General features: G+C 32.4%; 1 protein-coding gene across 4 annotated transcripts in view; it reads left to right on the top strand.

Moving 5' to 3' along the window:
* The window catches only part of LOC113515807 (irregular chiasm C-roughest protein-like), a 98066-nt gene that overhangs the window by 63726 nt on the left and 13933 nt on the right, over positions 1 to 20407 (top strand). For all 4 annotated transcript variants that reach the window (XM_052891930.1, XM_052891932.1, XM_052891929.1 and 1 more), the window contains exons 3-8: positions 5454 to 5604; positions 13828 to 13908; positions 14869 to 15020; positions 16100 to 16191; positions 17691 to 17799; positions 18404 to 18577. In XM_052891930.1, the coding sequence (XP_052747890.1) occupies positions 5454 to 5604; positions 13828 to 13908; positions 14869 to 15020; positions 16100 to 16191; positions 17691 to 17799; positions 18404 to 18577 (759 nt within the window). The remainder of the gene's footprint in view (positions 1 to 5453; positions 5605 to 13827; positions 13909 to 14868; positions 15021 to 16099; positions 16192 to 17690; positions 17800 to 18403; positions 18578 to 20407) is intronic.

Here is a 20407-nt window from a genome sequence, read left to right as displayed (position 1 = left end):
CTCCCTGCATTTGAGGTGGTCACTCTATCTAAAACTTGATTATTTTTGCATTTATTTTTATTAAAACAGATTATAGTAGTCCCGTGTGGTCACGGCATAGAATAGGCCAACCCTTCCATACCTGTCGGTGTCGTAAGATGTAACTAAGAGAAAGCGAGGGATGTGCAGCAGTGTCCCTCTTTAAACACCCCCAAAGTCTAACTGCGGTTACCAATCCGCCTGCCAAGCGTGGCAACTACTACTAAAACCTCACTAGGGAGAGGCTCGTGTTCAGCTGTGGACAGATAAAAGCTGATATGATGATGACGATGATGATGATAATAGGTACAATGTTTATTTTTTTTTTAGTTTGTATACAGTTATGAGATAACTATATACATTGTCCGTAGATAGATTCACACCGACAGACAAAAACGTTCATAAAATATTAAAAATATTAATTATTCAATATTTTAATGACCGTGCCGATATTAAGCGAAGTTTATGTGGTTTTTAATGAGGTTCTAGCGTTTATCAATTCTATTTTATGGCGGTTTTGTGTCGTCAACCCATAGTCCAGTTTAAATTTTATTACTCGATCACTTAAAGTGTTCAACATTATAAGTAATTACTTTGATAGTAAACATTCCATTTAGACCCCCATAGTGTAGTGTTAGGTGTGTTGGGTTGCGCAAAATTATGTTATGGACTTCGACTATTAAGTGATTCCACAGACATATATATATATATATATATAAAGTATCGAAATACTTCAGTAACTAAAATGGATTCGTAGGAGGTTTTAGTCTTTATGAATAAGGGAAATAGACATTCCAAGTAGTTTATATGAAAGATAAATATATATCTATTAAACTACTTGCCTTTCAAAAATGGGTATAAAGACATCACATTCTTATATGTATTCTGTGATATCTGTGACGTTATGCATTTGGTGATTGGCGACGTGAACATTGTATATTAAAAATTCGGAAATTTCTTCATTATTTATTATAATAATTTTAATTTAATCACAATATTCGAATTTTTAATTTAAATTAAAATAAATTACTAATTATTAATTTATTTATAGAACGAAACCTAAATCCAGTAATAAACCTTAGACCATCTATTTTGGACATTTTGTAAACCCACTAAAGCCTTATTTACATACAACAAACCCTTTTTTATTATACACAGATTATAATCAACATTATTTAGCATTTATTAACAGAATAACAATCCGATATGAATATTTATCATACAAATTAGCGGTGCTATATATACGTATATGTATAATTATATCCACCGTAGTAAAATCGATTTTCATATAAAAAGGTTTACAGTTTCTGCCATTTGTTATTGTATACGAATTGCTATGTGGTGTGAGTGATAAGGGTGAGCGATTTGTAAATATCAATGTAATATTAAATTTTATAATAGTTACACGATAGTATAAATGATAAATGTTAATAATAAACATAAAAACTTTAAAAAGTCTGCTGCTGCTTCCAAATTTAGGACAATCTCGCTTTATTAAAATATTAAATAAAAAGTAACTTAATAATGTATTTATAGTATTTCGAACTCTTAGATAATATTGTTCAATATAGACAATACATTAACAAAGACAATTATTTATTAATAAAATTATTATTAATAAATAAAATTATTTGATAATAGTAAAAATATAGAAATAACTTTTTTTACAGGTCAACTAAAACTCATGAAATTTGTTTTATATGTAATATCTGGGAAGGAGAAGAATATATAAATATATCAGTAGACATAGTTGCAATGGTCTATATTAACAAATGATGTATTTATTTTTCACCTCTTGGCTCCATAAGAGCTCAATCTATTTTTTTTTCATAATTTTTATTTATAGGAATAGTATTTGAGGTCGAAAAAAGATGTAGTTTACTTTTGATCCTGATCTGATATAACTAATTGATGTGTTACTGATATAACTAAAATATTGTAAATAATTGCTTATCATAATGTTATTTAGTTACTGTATGTACAAAATTTGTATAAATATAATATAGAAATAACAAATTAATCTGTTGAAGGTTATGCACAAAATATTTAAGAGATTTATATACCGAAACCGCTTGCAACTTGTAACTTATGTCATGGCGTCAGCAAATAAATTTGAATTTATAATTGTATCTTTCATTAGCATAGGTATTTTGTTACAAACCCGCCATTTTATCAGTATACCACAATCGGGATGTTTAATTAAAAGTAGCTGGGAATTATCTATTCGAGTCTCTAATCAGCTGTTTAATTTGAAATCTCGATATGAAACGCGAATATGGCCGTCCAATGTCGGTCGTTGACATCTAAACAAGTTTTTAAATATCTACACGATTTCTCGGAGAACAACGTATTTATGTAAATCTAGACAATCTATTTGATAGTCACATAATTTTAGTAATAATTTGTGTATAGATACCGTCCATCTTTTTTAATATTTTTATTATAAAAATTTATTGTAACGTCTTTGCAAATTTCAAATGTTTTAAAATTTATATTTATGTTTCTTTTTTTGTTCAGATTGTAACTGTAAAATTTTAGCAATTTAGGTATTGTAATTTAAATTTTGTATTATTAGAAAATACTTGTACCCTTCGACAAAAAAAAAGGTGTTATAGTAAATATCTGGCCATTTACGCAGTTAAGGGTATTTTCAAAGGTTAATCTTTATACTAGTTTTTTCTATGCAGTTAACTGAAGGATAGTTATAAATGGCGAAACAGGTCAAGTATTTGTTACAAAACTTTTTTTTTTGTGGAAGAAGCGTATTCTAATAATATACAAAGTTTCACAAAATGCCAACATCCGTAATAATTGACATAATTTTATTTTAATCGGTAATAATAAGATTTATTAAATAGACATGAGTAATATGGATACGGATCCGATATCTATATATTGGGTTCTTCCTGGACATCGATGGCGAAAAAAAGATCATCATCCATTTCGATACGGCCCATATCGGTTGAATCTATTTTCGAATATGTTAAAAGCCTGTTATCATATTCATTATCGGACCAGTGTATAGATATTGTAACTAAAATACATAGACATTGCAATTATGATTATAATTTATATTCTATGCAAAATACCGTTTCCTGTTTAAGACGTGTTTTTGTACGGTATCTTCAGAATTATTCTATTATTCGTTTATTTGAATTAATTGGCTAGCTATATCCTGCTGTTTGGTAAGCGACCTCGTATATCTAGTTACAATAGAAATTTCCAAATATTTCTCATCTAAAAGGAGCTGTGTACAACATTTTATGTTTGTATGTCAAGTTGTATGTCATGTTGACCTGTCAGTCAGTTTCTATTTTTATATTATAATAATAATTATTATTATTTGTTTATAATACTAGCAGTTAAAGGTCATGTACAAAATGTAAAAGTTTGTGCATTTGTTACATTTTAACAGATTAAAGAATATTTTTATGCAACTTAGAATGGCAAGCAAGCTATCGGTCCACTTGATGGAAAGTGGCAACCGTCGCCTATAGACATGAGCAGTACCATAGACATAACAGAGTATACTGTTTCGCCCATGATACCCCCATGCGTTGCCATTCCTGAGGATTTAGGTGTTATTCCTATGTACCTTGTAAATTTACTGTCATCCTACCCTTCAAACCGAAACACAGCCATGCAAACAACTGCTTCACGGTAGAAACACGAATGAGACAGAGGTGCCGAAGCAAATGACTTTTGTACAAAGTCTCCTTCTAGTAAAAGAAAAAAGAATATAACAATAAGTACTATATGAGGTAGAGAAGGACGTAAGCTACTTTTTATCTTTGTCAATAAATATATCTCATTTATGCCTATGAAGTCGCGAGTAATAAAACGGATAGTAATAGTATAAATCGCTCGACGCTCATCGCTTATGTACTTAAGGGCTTTAAAAGTTGAGCATTTCTGAGGTAAATTTTACATCCAGTACACGTCTCATCTCGTAAGTAGCTCTCGAGATGAAAACTTGAGTTGAAGTAGTGCCGCGTCCATTCTGAATTCTACAATATTTGAATTTCTTAGCATCAAAATGAAGATGTTTCGAGTATCTCAAAATAAGATGGGCAAACAAACTTAGACGTCGTAAATAGTGGCTATTTATTTAATGTTTGTTTTTGTTGTAACAACTTTAAGGTCAGAAGCCTGGAAAAATAAGTACAGTTAGGTCAGAAAAGTATTACAGAATCTTTAAAGAAGTAAAAGTTTATGGCAGTCCATGTAGGATGGATAGCTAAAATGACATTTTCTGATTTACTCAAATTTATTGTTAAAATTCGTTCGTAAAATAGCGCAATACTATACCATTTTTTTAATTCAATTATTAGTTTACTTACTTCCTAAAAACGCTTTAGGAAACATACTTGTACCACACCGATAGAGCACAGCTTTTTATCCCGTATACCATAAGTAATACTAAAAAAAAACTCTTTTATGTAAAATGAAGGACAAGGGACTATTAAAATATGTTGTCAACAATATAAGGTATATTGATGGCAATATAGACTAAATATCACGTAAAGGTCAGGTCGATCTTTACGTAGTGTCTTCTGGAAACCATGTGGCTAATACGTAAAGAATTCTTCATGGACTGGGGTTATACCAGTCGATTCATCGAAAAGAAATCCTAGTGATAATAGGTAAAGATGGATCTTTACCTATTATCAGTCATTTGTACCTCACCATTGTATACCGATTACGCAGGTGAGGTGCATTTTTTTTATACAACTTGGAATGGCAAACAAGCTGACGGCCCACCTGATGGAAAGTGGTAACCGTCGCCTATAGACATGAGCAGTACCATGGACATAACAGAGTATACTGTTTCGCCCATGATACCCCCCATGCGTTGCCATTCCTGAGGACGCAGGTGTTATTCCTCCGTACCCAGTAAGTTCACGCCATATCCCACCCTTCGAACCGAAACACAGCCATGCAAACACAACTGCTTTACGGTTGAAACACAAATGGGACAGAGGTACCCAAGCAATCGACTTTTGTACAATCTTCCTAGTATTAGATCGTTATCTTCTACTTCATATACGTAGACTTCAGGTGTAGATAAATTGATAAAATAAATTATTTCTAGATCACATATCAAATTAACATTTTAAATTATATACCAGATTTTAAATTAGGCCATCCGAACTACAAGTGTGAAAAACGTATCCAATTTGACGCAGTAGTTTTCGCGTTGTGCCGGACCAAACATAGAAAGTCAGACAAAATTTCAAAAAAATATCGTTTTGCTATCTATCGGTCTTATGAAGACCCCTCATATTATTTTTTCTTAATTATTTCTCATGTACAGACAATTGGTAAGATGATATATATAAAATAATTCTGTTTATCTGACCGCATATTTATTTGTTCCACATTCCGTAGTAACACAAAAAGGCGTGGTCGACTAACATATAAATTTTGTCCAACAGAGTGCTATAGTCGGCTCCAGGGTGACACTGCCGTGTCGTGTGGAGAACAAAGTGGGTGATCTACAGTGGACCAAGGACGATTTCGGTCTTGGCATACATCGAAACTTGAGCGGGTACGAGAGGTACTCCATGATCGGCAGCGACGAGGAAGGTAAATACAGAATATTGTTTTTAAATTTCTTTTAAAAAGAAGTCTGTTTGGTTGCAGCCTATGTACGCCTACTCTAACTCTCTTATGGTTTATTTTAACCCTTTTAGTGCCATTGATTTTTACTCATATCTACTTAAAAATACCAAAGAAATCTTTGTCGTGTTGATGTCGTTTACCCTTGTCTCTAAAAAAACTGTATCTCATCCAAAAATTATCCAATTTTAATATTTTTTTCTTACAGCAAGCTAAACAGCGACTGAGTTCACGAGCCGAGCGCTATGACGCTCGTGGCACTTTTAGTTGCAATGCTCACGAGCGCGATGGCGCTCGTCGGCACTCAAAGGGTTAATAAACTTTGTAATTTTAACTGGCAATGCCTTTACAATCTTTCTAATATTTAAATTGGTCAAGAATTGTCAGATTGTTTATCTAACAATAAAAAAGTACCAATTCTAAAATAAAAATTAATATTATTATATTCAATATATTAAATATTTTAAATACAAGTATTTTCAATTTAATATGTCCATGAAACATTATGTCATTCAAAAATTCATGTTTTGTTATGATTTAATTCATATTTTTGGTTTTGCTAATCTAAAATGTATCCACTTACAACGTAACCTTCTCTAATCTATGATACTTGTTCTATAAGTATATTACACAGTCTATAAATATGTTTTTTTTTAATGGATGATAATGGAATGGTAACCCCACCCGCGCTATCGGTATACACCGGCGGGGCACCAGAGAAGGATGATAGGTGAGGATGAAGTAGGTCAGTAAGCCCATCGTGACGAATTCAACAACAACAACGAACCACGTGGAGGTCGACCTAATAAGGCATATTGCTAGCAATGGGGCTGTCAAGCTCCATAGCTAACAATCCCTTTCCCCCCTCTATAAATATGTTACGTATATTGCATTGCCCCTTTAATACATAAAATATCTATGTTTACGTTTATAACAGCCGGAAAATAGTTACAAGAAACTAAACATCGATCTTAGTGCACAGTACACACACATGCACACTTGTTTTCATAAATAAAAGATAAAGAAAAGCTATTCCTCAGGCCCAAACACCCATAAACAAGAATATTTTAGTATTAAAAAAAATATTCTCCGGCGTAGACCGCAGAAAAATATTTAGGTAAATTATTTATTGTGAGGTAGTTTTTATTTTCAGCTACATGTATAACCTGTTTGTAGATGTTGAGTGAGATAAAGAAAAAATGTTAAAAAAAGTCTTCCTTTTCTTGCTTCTCGAGAAAACAATAATATCGTTTTTATTGCAATCAGTTACAGTTTTAATGTACCTAATAGCTACCGGTTTAACTTATATGTAATTAAACTAGTATTGGGACCAATTCGTGATCCACAATCATGAGCGGCTGTGACGCGAGCTGCGAACACACACGTGTGTATATATAAGTTAAATCGGTAATTATAACATTAAAATATAATGTGTGCTTACGAAATTTATAACAATAAAATTACAATTTTAATTTAGAAACTTAAACTGACTACATCTGATGAGGAAGAAAGGTTCTCGAGTAACGATCTTGTACAGGCAAACGCAGTGTTGAGTGATCTTCAACTAGATAGAGTGATGATCATTCCCTATGGTGATTTATGAGGGAGGCTCATGTTCAGTACTTCAATTATTATTGTATAAATGTACGTAGACTATAAATGGTCTAAAGGATGACGATGATAATGTCATCATCCACACCATAACAATAACGTCAATTCTAATAAGTGCCTGTTATCAGAATTTCTTAACAAAATCAGAATCGTAGAGCGTATTTTATTTTATTAATAATATATTATTTGACAATTTTAATATTTTACGAAAAGTAGCTCTCAGACTAAAATCCAAATATAGCGTTTTTATTATAATCTAAAAATTTTATATAAATAAATCCATCAAGACGTTAAACAAAAGACTACAAAGGAGAAGGTATAACGTAATCCGACTTGTACTTACGCGCCACTGAGTAATATTAAAAAAAAAAATAACTAAAAAGAAACGTATGTCTATTTTGAATTTTTGGTGGGAAACAATGGTTGGTTTAAATATAGAACAGATTCGCGTGACTTCTAATAAAAAAAAAAACATTATGTATAAAATCTATGTAACCAGTTCATTGCATGTGAAAATTTTATACTATAAATAATTAGTTCCTTCGTGATACCTATCGATATCGATATTTGGCCGGATGCATATTTTAAAAAGTTTTACAACACTACAAATACTTATTTATTTTGTTGTGTCGACACATTTAGATGGTTGCATAAATTCATTTTCCAGTTTGTCTATATAAGGGTGGTGTCGACTCTTAACTACACTATATATAGTGACAAGGAATACTACTTATGTTTAATAGATTATTTTTTTTATTAAATATTAAAATATGTTTATATATAGTTAGTTTTGTGTATATAAACTTTAACTGTGATGATAAACATTATTTATATTTGAAATTACTTTTTTGTCCGTCACTTCGTACGCGTGGATTTTTGAAAAAGGAAATAAACCACCTATGGCATATTAAAATTGTGCGCGAAAGGACTGTATGCTGGTATTGAAACACATGGTGTTTTTAGAAAGATAATATAAGCGACCGAAACAAAACTAACTGACGGTAACTTTAAATCAAAAACATAAAAAGGTACGTCGTGCACAATAATGTTAAAAAAAATACCAGATCTTGAGTTAGATCTTCAGGAATATAATTGTGAAAACTGCATTCAATTCAATGCAGTAGTTTTTGCCAGAACAATTTTTGGTATATCATCGAAAATTAGGAAAAAAATAAGCGAGTCCCATTCGACCTTGACTAGTTTTTTTTTTTATATGAAACTTAGACACGTTTAAAAACAATCTCTATTAATATATCCATAACTTTGTACAAAAGTCAATTGATTGGGTACCTCTGTCCCATTCGTGTTTCAACCGTAAAGCAGCTGTGTTTGCATAGCTGTGTTTCGGTTTGAAGGGTGGGATATGGCGTGAGTTTACTGGGTACAGAGGAATAACACCTGAGTCCTCAGGAATGGCAACGCATGGGGGGTATCATGGGCGAAACAGTATACTCTGTAATGTCCATAGTACTGCTCATGTCTATAGGTGACGGTTACCACTTTTCATCAGGTGTAGTTGTATAAACAAGTTGTATGAATAATAAAAATCCACACAACCTCCCTAGGTTATAGACTTCCTCTTAATACCAGATACCAAATAGATAAACCTTATTTTAGCTTATAAGAATGACAATCCCCTTTATGGAATAAGTTTGCAATTGTACTCATTTTTTTCTTAAGAACTCTGTATTATACAATTTAAGACTTTACTGTACAATAAAGTGTTACAAACAAACAAACAAAATAATTCATTAGGAGTTTGTATGTACCTTAAATTATTATATATATAGATTGGCGATGTTTTATAAAAGAAGGGAGACATAATAACATATATGTTAGAGCGAGATAGACAAGGTGGACATTCACCTGCACAATATAAGCTCAAAACTGATTTGGTGGGCGTATGAATAAAACAAGTTCTAATTATTTTTACGTTTTGAAGTGGAATTAATTTTAAGTGAATGTAGTTAGTTGTAATTAAGTAGGTATGCTACATCTTTAAAAGGTTTGTGTTCAGCAGTGGACAGTTAACGGCTGATATGATGTTTTTTTTTATACAACTTAGAATGGCAAACAAGCTGACGGCCCACCTGATGGAAAGTGGTAACCGTCACCTATAGACATGAGCAGTACCATGGACATAACAGAGTCTACTGTTTCACCCATGATACCCCCATGCGTTGCCATTCCTGAGGACTCAGGTGTTATTCCTCCGTACTCAGTAAATTCGCCATATCCCACCCTTCAAACCGAAACATAGCCATGCAAACACAACTGCTTTACGGCTGAAACACGAATGGGACAGAGGTAGCCAAGCAATCGACTTGATAATGAAGTGTAGTATTTTTTAAATGGATGATAATGGAATGATAACCCCACCTGCGCTATCGGTATACACTGGCGGGTACCATTGAGTGATAATAGATGAGGATGAAGTAGGTCGGTTAGCCCATCGTGACGAATTCAACAAGAATTAGCCACGATGGTTTCCAGGGGAACCACGTGGTGGTCATCCTGACAGGGTATATTGCTAGCAAAGGAGCTGTTAAACCCCATTAATAACAATCCCTTTCCTCACAAATGAAGTGTACTGTAACTGGTTATAATACAAATTAGAAAAAAGAATCACAAAATTGCACATCTTTTACGTAAGTTTGCACTAAACATTTATCTCGTTAAATGCAATATTATTTTTATTATTATATTATAAAAAAATATTATTTTATTTTTATTAATTATTATTATTATAAAAAAAAATATTATTTGACCTTAATAAAGTTATGAATGAATCCACGTATTGAAATTAAAATTATAACAAACCTTTATTTTTAATAAAATATTTTTGCATATACAATGCTTTATAAATTCAGACCCGTCATATGCACACATTTACAAAACACGCAAACAATAGTGTAACTATTTTTCGAACGTACACAATAGTGTAACTCGTTTTTGTTATTGCATTGCCAGTCTGTTAGTACATAGTACGTCATATTACGTGTATGGTACGTACCATCAACTGGTGATGTTTACGGTGAGGTATGGGTGGCGATTATCGCTTTCTATCAATCGACTAACAGCTTCTTTACCTCCTCTTGTTGTATAAAAAAATCACTCGACACTGGCCGAAATGTATATACACTGTTTATAAATAGGGCTTTCTACCAATTTATATTGATGGGGGCGCTATTGTGTTATAATATAAACAAACTTCTCTGCTTTAGTCTGTAGATATGTGAAGAAAAGAATATTAAAAACTTTACTTTCTCGTGTTTTTACATATTTTTTAAGTCAGCAGACTTTCAATAATTTATTTGCTTTGTTGTTGTTTACATTGTAAAATGGTGGCGCTACTTTCGCAGAACTTTGCTTCCCGCCATTTTTTAAGAAGAAAAATAAAAAAGTTTATTTTCTCGAATATTTTAACCATTTTAAATTTAGAATTAACATGTTTCCAATTATAAAATAGGTACAAATCTTGATTGTGTTTATTATTGGCGTGTAACTACGCAACTGTAAGTATCAGATCGTAAAGATTTATTATACGAAATCTGCTCAACGTTTTAACTAGCCGTCTTAAACTATTTACGTTGTTAGAGACCTATCAATTTTCTTGGATGTTTCATTATAGCTGTTTAAGTTACTTTTTAATTCAATTATTTCAGTGTTAGATACATTGGACAGTTCTTCATATTTTACCAAAACCTCTTATACAGAATTCCATACAAAATTAGAGAGAAACTTAAGCTAAAATTATTAAGAAAATTATACAGATTAAATTGAGCTGTCTTATAAATCGTTATTAAAAAAGTAATCGAATAGAGATTTAAAACCGTACAGCAAAGCCAAAGCTTCATCAGCAGTTCATTGTAAAAAGCCTTATAATAAGAATGAAAGTATTTCACTTTTTGGTGCTATTTTTATTTACATCGAATCGATCAGGTTTTTTTTATACAATGAAGTAGCACGCAAGCATACGACCTACCTAATCTAGCCTATGTAGGCCTGCAATACTAAGAATATTACTCGCGCGTTGCCGACCCTGAAGAAACGTCTTAGAGGTTTATTTAGCTATACACTTTTTTATGCAACTTAGAATGACAAACAAGCTGATGGCCCACCCGATGGAAAGTAGTAACTGTCGCCTATTGACATGAACAGTATCATAGACGTAACAGATTATACTGTGTCATCCACGATACCCCTCATGCGTTGCCATTCCTGAGGTCTAAAGTATTATGCTTTTCTACACTGTAGTTTCATTGCAAAATCTCACCCTCCAAATCGAAACACAGCCATGTATATACAACTGCATCTCGCCAACACGAATGGGACAGAGGTATCTAAGCATAATCAACACATACAAACAATCGAAGCCACAGTACTATCCGCCATATGCGAATCTAGAAAAAAGCGGGATATAATTAGACAAACATACGCACGAGATCAACGACCGATCCGACTTGGCTGATGATGACTTCTTGACTCATAGAAATGTTTTCTCAAGGTCAGTATATATTGGCAGACCATAGACAATAGCGGAAACGGTTTTATTTTTAAAAGACGATGAGAGAACGTAAATCAAATTGGGAATTGCTAAAAGATATTTTTCTATAAACAAAATATAAACAAAGATTTTGTTTTTTACTAACTAGATGTAGTAAGATCTTTAATAAGATTAATGGGAGTTAGGTTTGATGGAAAAAGAAATGTTGTACAGTGACTTTTGTACAGAGGGAGACTGTACAAAAGTCGTTTGCTTGGACACCTCTGCCCTATTCGTGTTTCTACCGTGAAGCAGTTGTGTTTGCATGGCTGTGTTTCGGTTTGAAGGGTGGGATATTGCAGTGAATTTACAGGGTACAGAGAAATAATACCTGAGTCCTCAGGAATGGCAACGCATGGAGAGTATCATGGGCGAGACAGTATACTCTGTTATGTGCAAAGTACTGCTCATGTCTATAGGCGACGGTTACCACTGTCCATCAGGAGGGCCATCGGCTTGTTTGCCATTCTAAGTTGCATAAAAAAAAGGATTAAGGTACAATAACCTTAAAAATAATAAGTGAAGCAATCCAATCAATTTTATAATTAAATCTTAATTATAAAATATTATAATATATTTATACCACCTGTCTTATTAACAATTCAATTTTACTAATACAAAATAGTTTTATTTAGCTTTTACAATAAGTAATTTCAATTTAATCAGTTTCATAATTAAAATTTAATTGCAAAATATTACAATATTTATTTTATTCGTTTCATTAATCATTCTATTTATAATTAAAATTTATTTGTAATGTATTTTTTTTTTGTAATCCCTATTTAATTAACAACTTGAACCAGATTAGTTGCTATGGGATCTAAAAAAAACGATTTGAGAATTTCCAAAAGTGAGCAAATACAAATTAAATTAAATATAGCCGAAGGGTATGCCCAAGTGAGAATAATTTTAATAAACAGATTGGACTAGGCGTTTCTATGTTTAATGAAAAACGAGGAATGAATCTTCAGATATTCTCTTAAGATTTGAACCTAACTATATTTTTAGCTTACTTCAATAAAGAAGGATTTCTGAATTCGGTTGCATTTTTTTATGTTTGTTACCTCAGAACTGCGTCATTTGTAAATCGATTTGAAAAAATATACTTACAGATTGGTTCCATAAAAATTTTAATCAAAATCGCTTTAGTAGTTTAGTTTTTAGGTCAAAATAACCGGTTTCCTCACAGTTAAAGTAGATTTTTTTGAGAGACACAATCTTTATTTCTATTTTTATTACTATTGGACAGTCGACTATGTTTTTAGTTTGTTTACATTATTATTTTATTTATTTAACATTTTATTGCACCAATATAATAAGACTTGTTGAAGAATTTTCAATAGGTATTGTGAGGTATAAAAGGCAGACTTATTTTTTAATGGATGATAATGGAGTGGTAACCCCGTCTCTGCTAACGGTATACGCTGGCGGGGCATCGGTAAGGGATGATAGGCGAGGATGAAAAGGGAGGGCAGTTAGCTTATCGTGATGAATATATTTGGAATTCAGCACGATGGTTTCCAGGGGGGACCACGTCGAAGTCGATCTGATATGGTATATTGCTAGGATGAGGACTAACGCATTACTAACTATCCTTTCCCCGGGTAGTTCTATTGCTAAGCAATCTCTGTAGTTTATTTTAAAATAATTAAATGATAATATAAACAAACTACACTTTTTTTTTATACAACTTAGAATGGCAAACAAACTGACGGCCCACTTGATGGAAAGTGGTAACCGTCGCCTATAGACATGAGCAGTACCATGGACATAACAGTGTATACTGTTTCGCCCGTGACACCCCCCATGCGTTGCCATTCTTGAGGACTCAGGTGTTATTCCTCTGTACCCAGTAAATTCACGCCATATTCCACCCTTCAAACGGAAACACAGCCATGCAAACACAACTGCTTCACGGTAGAAACACGAATGGGACACAGGTACCCAAGCAATCGACTTTTGTACAAAGTCTCCCTCTGGTAAACGTACAATTTATGATTTATATTATTCAACTTATAAATTTATTGTTACAGGAGATTACTCGTTGGATATAAAAAACGTATCGTTGGAAGATGACGGCAAATATCAGTGCCAAGTTGGTTCGGGGCTCAACGGTGAGTTTACGATGTTCCATTCTGTTTGTTGCGAATTGTTTATGGGATTTTGGTGAATCATGCGAACACACATGTGTAAATATAAAACCGGCAGTTTTCATAGTTGTGTTTATATTCGAACTAGCATTTATTCTTCGGGTTTGCTTGTATTCCTTGTATTTTATCTATAATTTACTATTATTATAATTGTGAAAATCTGTAAATATGCTTGTTACTAAATTGAGATTAACGACTCAATGAATTTAAATAAAATTTTGGTATATGAGTAGGTAGTGTATGACGCAGTGTAGGACGATCTCCCACTAGATGGAGTAACTATCTGAAATGCATTGCAGGGAGCCAGTGGATGCAGGTGGCTCAGGACCGTTTTTTATGGCAGTCTATAGGGAAGGCTTATGTCCAGCAGTGGACGGATAATGGCTGAAATCATGATGATGATGATATGAGTAGGTTATATTTTAACCCATTATGTTCTTTATATTTTGATTCACGCGAAACCACGGGAAATAGCTAGTAAATTATAAGAAAGCAGCTAAGTAATCATGTAATTTTTGACGTTATAAAGTTTTAACATTTGAATTTATGAACAAAAGTTCTCAAAGAGAAATATTTGAAAGCATTATAGCCTAGTGGTTTACTACTGTGACTTATAGACCGGAAAGGTGATGAGTTCCAATCTGTCGGACAACAAAACTTTTGTGTGTATGCGTAAATTTCCAACTAACTCTCTGATGACGGAAAACACTGATAACGAATCAAATTAATCCGAGCGACAGTGTCATGCTGACATGAAGGCATTACTACATTCACCACAATGGTTTCAGTCGACAAATATCTCTGGCTACTCTATTTTGGATCGTAGCCGTGAGCCTTATAGTATATATCGCATATTTTTCTTATTCCTAAAGGAATAGGGATTCATTAGGAAGTTAGGACTGATATAGTTCTGTTTTCCACCAGGTGAGCCAGGAATCCGTTCCCGGTACGCTCAACTGATGGTGCTAGTAGCGCCCGACCCTCCCAGGATACTCCAAGGTGCCTTCATAGATGCCACTGAGGACCAGCCAGTAGATATTGAATGTGTGTCTGTCGGTGGCAAGCCTGCTGCTGAGGTATCATCATCATCATCGCAATAATTCATCATCATTTTTACGGCTATCTTGTCCAGCAGTTAATTGTTGAATGGTCACGAAATCGATCCTCGTATAATACAAAAAAAATGTATTAATGAATATGTCTGTTTGTATTCTTTTATTATGGATAATAATGGAATGGTATTCACGTCTAGGCTACCGGTAAACGCTGGCGGAACACCAGTGATGATAGGCGAGGATGAAGCAAGTAAGTTGGCCCATCGTGATGAAACTTAAGTTTCTTCAGGGACGGCAACGCACGCGTAATACATCTGGTATTGCGGGTGTTCATAGGCTACGGTAACTGCTTACCATCAGGTGGGCCGTATGCTTGATTGCCACGTCAGTGGTATAAAAAAAAACTATTAAAAATTAACTGCAATGGTCCTAGAGGGAAATACGTGGATATCAATCTGATAGGGTATATTGCTAGTTTGTGATTCTGTCACTAATAATCCCCTGGAATTAGGTATTATATTTTTTTACCCAACAACAATTTCCCTACTAAATAGATATGGGTAATATGAATATCAATCATATATCTATATATTGGATTTCTCTGAAAATGTATAGATATTGTTATATATTATCTACCTCTACTACTAAATTGCACTCTTCAAACGAAGAGACGGTCATACAAGCACGGCTACTCGTACTTCGCTGTACAAATTCCATTAAGACAGACTTTTATGCAAAGGCTTTTTCTTTTTAAAATATATTATTTTTAATATAAGTTAGTTATTGCTATATTATTTCTAAACTACACTAGTGGAAAAAATTAAGGGATCAGAAAAATGCCAAATTTTTTGAGGTTTTTCAAGTAGCTGTATTTCCTTTAAAGAGGGTCGTATTGGAATAAAAAAAAAGGATTTTAAAGCTCAAAGTTTCTAGTTTTAAGATCTTATGATGAAAAAATTTTTTAAGCAACGTGTTCTGCTCATCCCTAATGATTACCGAAACTAAATTTTTTTCAGTGTATGTTATTTCTAAAGTATATTATTTTTAAAGTATTTGATGTTTAAAGTACGTTATTTTTTAAATTACGCTATTTCTTTTAGATAACGTGGGTAGACGGAAACCAGGCAGTGATTAAAAAAGACGTTAATAGTGAAACGGAGCCGTTACCAGACAAACAAAGATTTCAAACGAGGTTTGTACTAAATTGTTTGTTACTCACTAAAACTTTTATTATTTAACTGTTAAAATTATTTCTTTTTTATACCACAAAAGTAGCAAACAAGCCTACAGACACTAATCGTAAAAGGTTACCGTAGTCTTTTTGAAAAACCCCATTCTCTCTAGAGAAAACCTCGGCAAAACGATCGTTCCACAGTCTGAGTGTTGGCAGAGAAAATTCCTATAAAACTATACACCATGCAATATCTTTGACGATATTTTCAGAGCAGTAACAGGAACATTGCTCTGTTCTGTTCCTTTTTTAAACGAACTTTTTGAATTGGCTCGAATCTGGGTGTTCCGGATTATGTTAATTGTATAGTTTCTTCTAACTCAGAGTATTCTAGCTTTAGAATCAGGCAATTGGTGTGACCGAGTAACACTTTATTACAATTAAAATCTAGGCATGGATAATACTGGTACCGATATCTATATATTGGGTTGCTCTGAACATTGATGGCGAAAAAATCATTCATTTTAATTTCGCCCATACCAATTATTAATTTATTAATTTAACATAATATTAATTTCTGCTTTTTCGATACTATGTATTGGATAATCTAATGTAATATATAGGTTATTAGGCCAATATATAGATATTATATCTATAGTATACAGACATGACTATATATTACCAACTTTTATTAATATTAATCGTTATCATATCAGCAATTGTCCTCTGTTGAGCATAAGCCTTTCCCATAAGGAGGTTTTGCCAGTAGTTGCAACGCATGGCAGGCGGGTTGACAACTGTGTTTAGGCTATTAGTAACGTTTTAAGAGGGACGCTGCTGGCCATTGCTCGACTATTGAGTTTCTTTAGTCGCCTTTTCTTACAGTCACGAGAAAGGAAGATGTAGCCTTTTCTAATCTGGGATCACACGGTGATTGGATAATGTGATATAATATACTGGTTATGATTAAAAATTACAATTTACATTATTTATTAGACAAACTATTATTATTATTTTTAAACTACACATTAATTACAAAATATTGTTTATTATTGATTATTGGGCCAATATATAGATATTGTCACCAGAGGGAGACTTTGCACAAAAGTCGATTGCTTGGGTATCCTGTCCCATTCGTGTTTCAACCGTAAAACAGTTGTGTTTGCATGGCTGTGTTTTGGTTTGCAGGGTAGGATATGGCGTGAATTTACTGGGTACAGAGGAATAACATCTGAGTCCTTAGGAATGGCAACGCATGGGGGGTATCATGGGCGAAACAGTATACTCTGTTATGTCTATGGTACTGCTCATGTCTATAGGTGTCGGTCACCACTTTCTATCAGGTGGGCCGTCGCTTGTTTGCCATTCTAAGTTGTATAAAAAAAATATTGTAAATACAGTATATAGATATAGCTATATTATACTAGCTCCTATTAGTATATATACATATATATATATATATATATATATATATACATATATTAAATGGATGTTATTATAGTTCCTGTAATATTATACAGGTCAGTATTGCGGTTAACACCGACTAAGGACTACCATAACCAGACAATAACATGTCAAGCGCAGAATACTGCAGACAGGGCGTATAGGATGGCCACTGTTCATATAGAGGTGAGAAACTGTCGATACAAACAAGAGATCCTACGTTTATAATAGATTGTTAGCTAGAACTACGACCTGAGCATGTAATTTTATTTCATACAATATACATATATATATATTGTCACTCAGCAAGCTTTTATTTATTTATTCTTTTGCACATATTAATATATTTTTTTGGTTATCGTATTATTATTTTTTATATATATTATGCTTTATATAAAAAATCCCTATAGATACTTTCTGCTTTCTAGTTCTCAAGGTTGACTGGTTAAATCCCATTGAAGGATATGTCTGCCTGTGTACATTTTTGTTATAATCCAATATTTATATTTAAAATTGTTTTTTAGTAACAGAATAAAAAAAATAAGTTTTTTATTTTGTTATATATGTATATGTAAAATATTTTTTTGTTACGTTTAATACATTTATTAATAAATAAATTTCATAATTAAAAGTAGCATTTATATAATGATCAGATATTACTTATTATTATTTAAAATTAAATAATGTTTATTTATTATTTACACTTTTATATATAACATAAATATATAATATACAGATATATTATACTTATATTTGTAACATAAATGTACGTTTCGCCTTGTCTGTACAGGTAAAATATGCACCAAAGCTGAACGTATCAATAAAGTCCGGATTGATCAATGGCAAGATACCTGAAGGTACAGAGGCGAGGTTCTTGTGTGAAGTGGACGCCAACCCTCCCCCACAAGTGTACAGATGGTATTTGAATAACAATCCTATGATTGGGGACTATACTGAGGAAATGGTAAGTTTTTAATATAACAATATAGGGTGAAATCGAAATGTTTTGAATGCATTTTGTTTTGTATCTTGTTATACAAGTGATACAGAACATTTTCATAAAAAAAAAGTAATGAACTATAACAATTATATATTTTATTTAACTCCATAGAAAATGTTCAAGTTGAAAAAAAAATTGTACTCCAAATCAAATACAATTTAAGTTTATACCTTCGTATGCACTAGAATTTAAAGGTTTATGTGAAGCTGTAGTAAAGAGTTTTCAAATTGAGTCGAAAGACGACAATACATTTTGAGCTTTTAATGCTAGTACGCCACATCCAGCTGTTGAATTAGTATAGGAAAATATGGGTAACTGAATTTTTTATTTCTTTTTTTAATTTTTGACTTCTAATCATATCATTTCAAAATTATGTTCTATACTATAAGTAGATTTTTAGGTTTTACTCTATAAATATTTAGGTTAAGATGTATATTACTACGAACCGAAATATAATGGCGTAAGTGGAATTATAATTACATTAATAAACAAAAGAATTTGTCGTATACAATTTTTTTACATCAAATTTGAACCCATGATATTCATATTTTATAAGTCACGATAATCCAGTAGCACCCGACAATCTCAGCAAAACTACTCACAATATGAAGCCGGTTGAAAAACCAATAGCAACTCGGAAGTTCACTCGTAATTTTAATAAATGTACCAAAGTTGCATAACTAAGACTCCTATGTAACAACTATAAAGCACAATTGTACTGCAGATTGCACATTCTGTTAGTTCTGACTGCCCCGTAATAACATTCTCTAAATAGTTTTGCAGTTCTCCAGTTACCTGTTCTGTTACTAGAATTGCTCATATTTCATAAAATTATTTAATTAGCATTAAATATTCTAAATGTATGAATGGTTTATTAATTTCAATTATTCGTTTATTTCCACGAATTTATACATTTATAGATTTATTATTTATTTATTTATTCTTTTGCACATATTAAAAAAATTATACAGGGTATACACTTAATGCCTGATGACATTCTCTACTAGTCAACTGTTACACTAGATCAGGGGTTCCTAAAACTAATTTTGTCTACTGGCCACTTTGAGAATAAATTATTATTTAGCGCCCCCATTTTTTCACCTACTTAAAAATCATTATTACTTCAAATTATAAATCACTTCCCAAGCCTTTACACAACGTTATATTTCTATAACGTTGTGTAAAGTTTATTTTAAATCTAACTATTTAAAATAAATGGTTATTTTTCTAGATATCTTACTGACCCCCTTTAGGCCTGCAGCGCCCAAAGGCTGCACTAGGTGAAGATGTAATGTAGAGTAAATGATGGTGCATTGGACTAATAAAACCAAATTATAAATAAAATAAATATTTCGATAGATAAGTACATTAATAAATTTAAAAATGAATAAACATACTTACATAAATATAGAATAATATGCATACAAAAATTAAACGTACAAGTAAATTATTGAGTCAATGACCTTCGTCTATTTGAAACGAGTGCTTTCACTACAGCGAAAATAATCAGTAATTTTTCAATCTTTTTTGAAAGTCATGATAATCTATTAGTCTCCTTAGATAAGTGGTAAAGGAATCTATTAATACAATTGGTTCGATTAGCGCTCGCATAGAAAAGAACAAGACGACACACGCTACTATCTCATTTTATCTCATGGACTGTGATTATTTATAGGTATTTAATCTGAAGAAAAGTGGCAATCATTGCCTATAGGTATCAATAGCTTCATAGACATTACACAGTACTCTGATGCTCATGTCGCTCCTCATGTATTGTTATTAGCGAGCGAAAAT

The sequence above is a fragment of the Galleria mellonella genome, unplaced genomic scaffold, assembly GCF_026898425.1.
Source record: "Galleria mellonella isolate WM207_F2 unplaced genomic scaffold, CSIRO_AGI_GalMel_v1 utg146, whole genome shotgun sequence".
NCBI classification, from domain to species: Eukaryota; Metazoa; Arthropoda; class Insecta; order Lepidoptera; family Pyralidae; genus Galleria; species Galleria mellonella.
The sequence above is the reverse complement of the archived record's forward strand: the minus strand, read 5'-3'. Positions and strand labels throughout refer to the sequence as shown.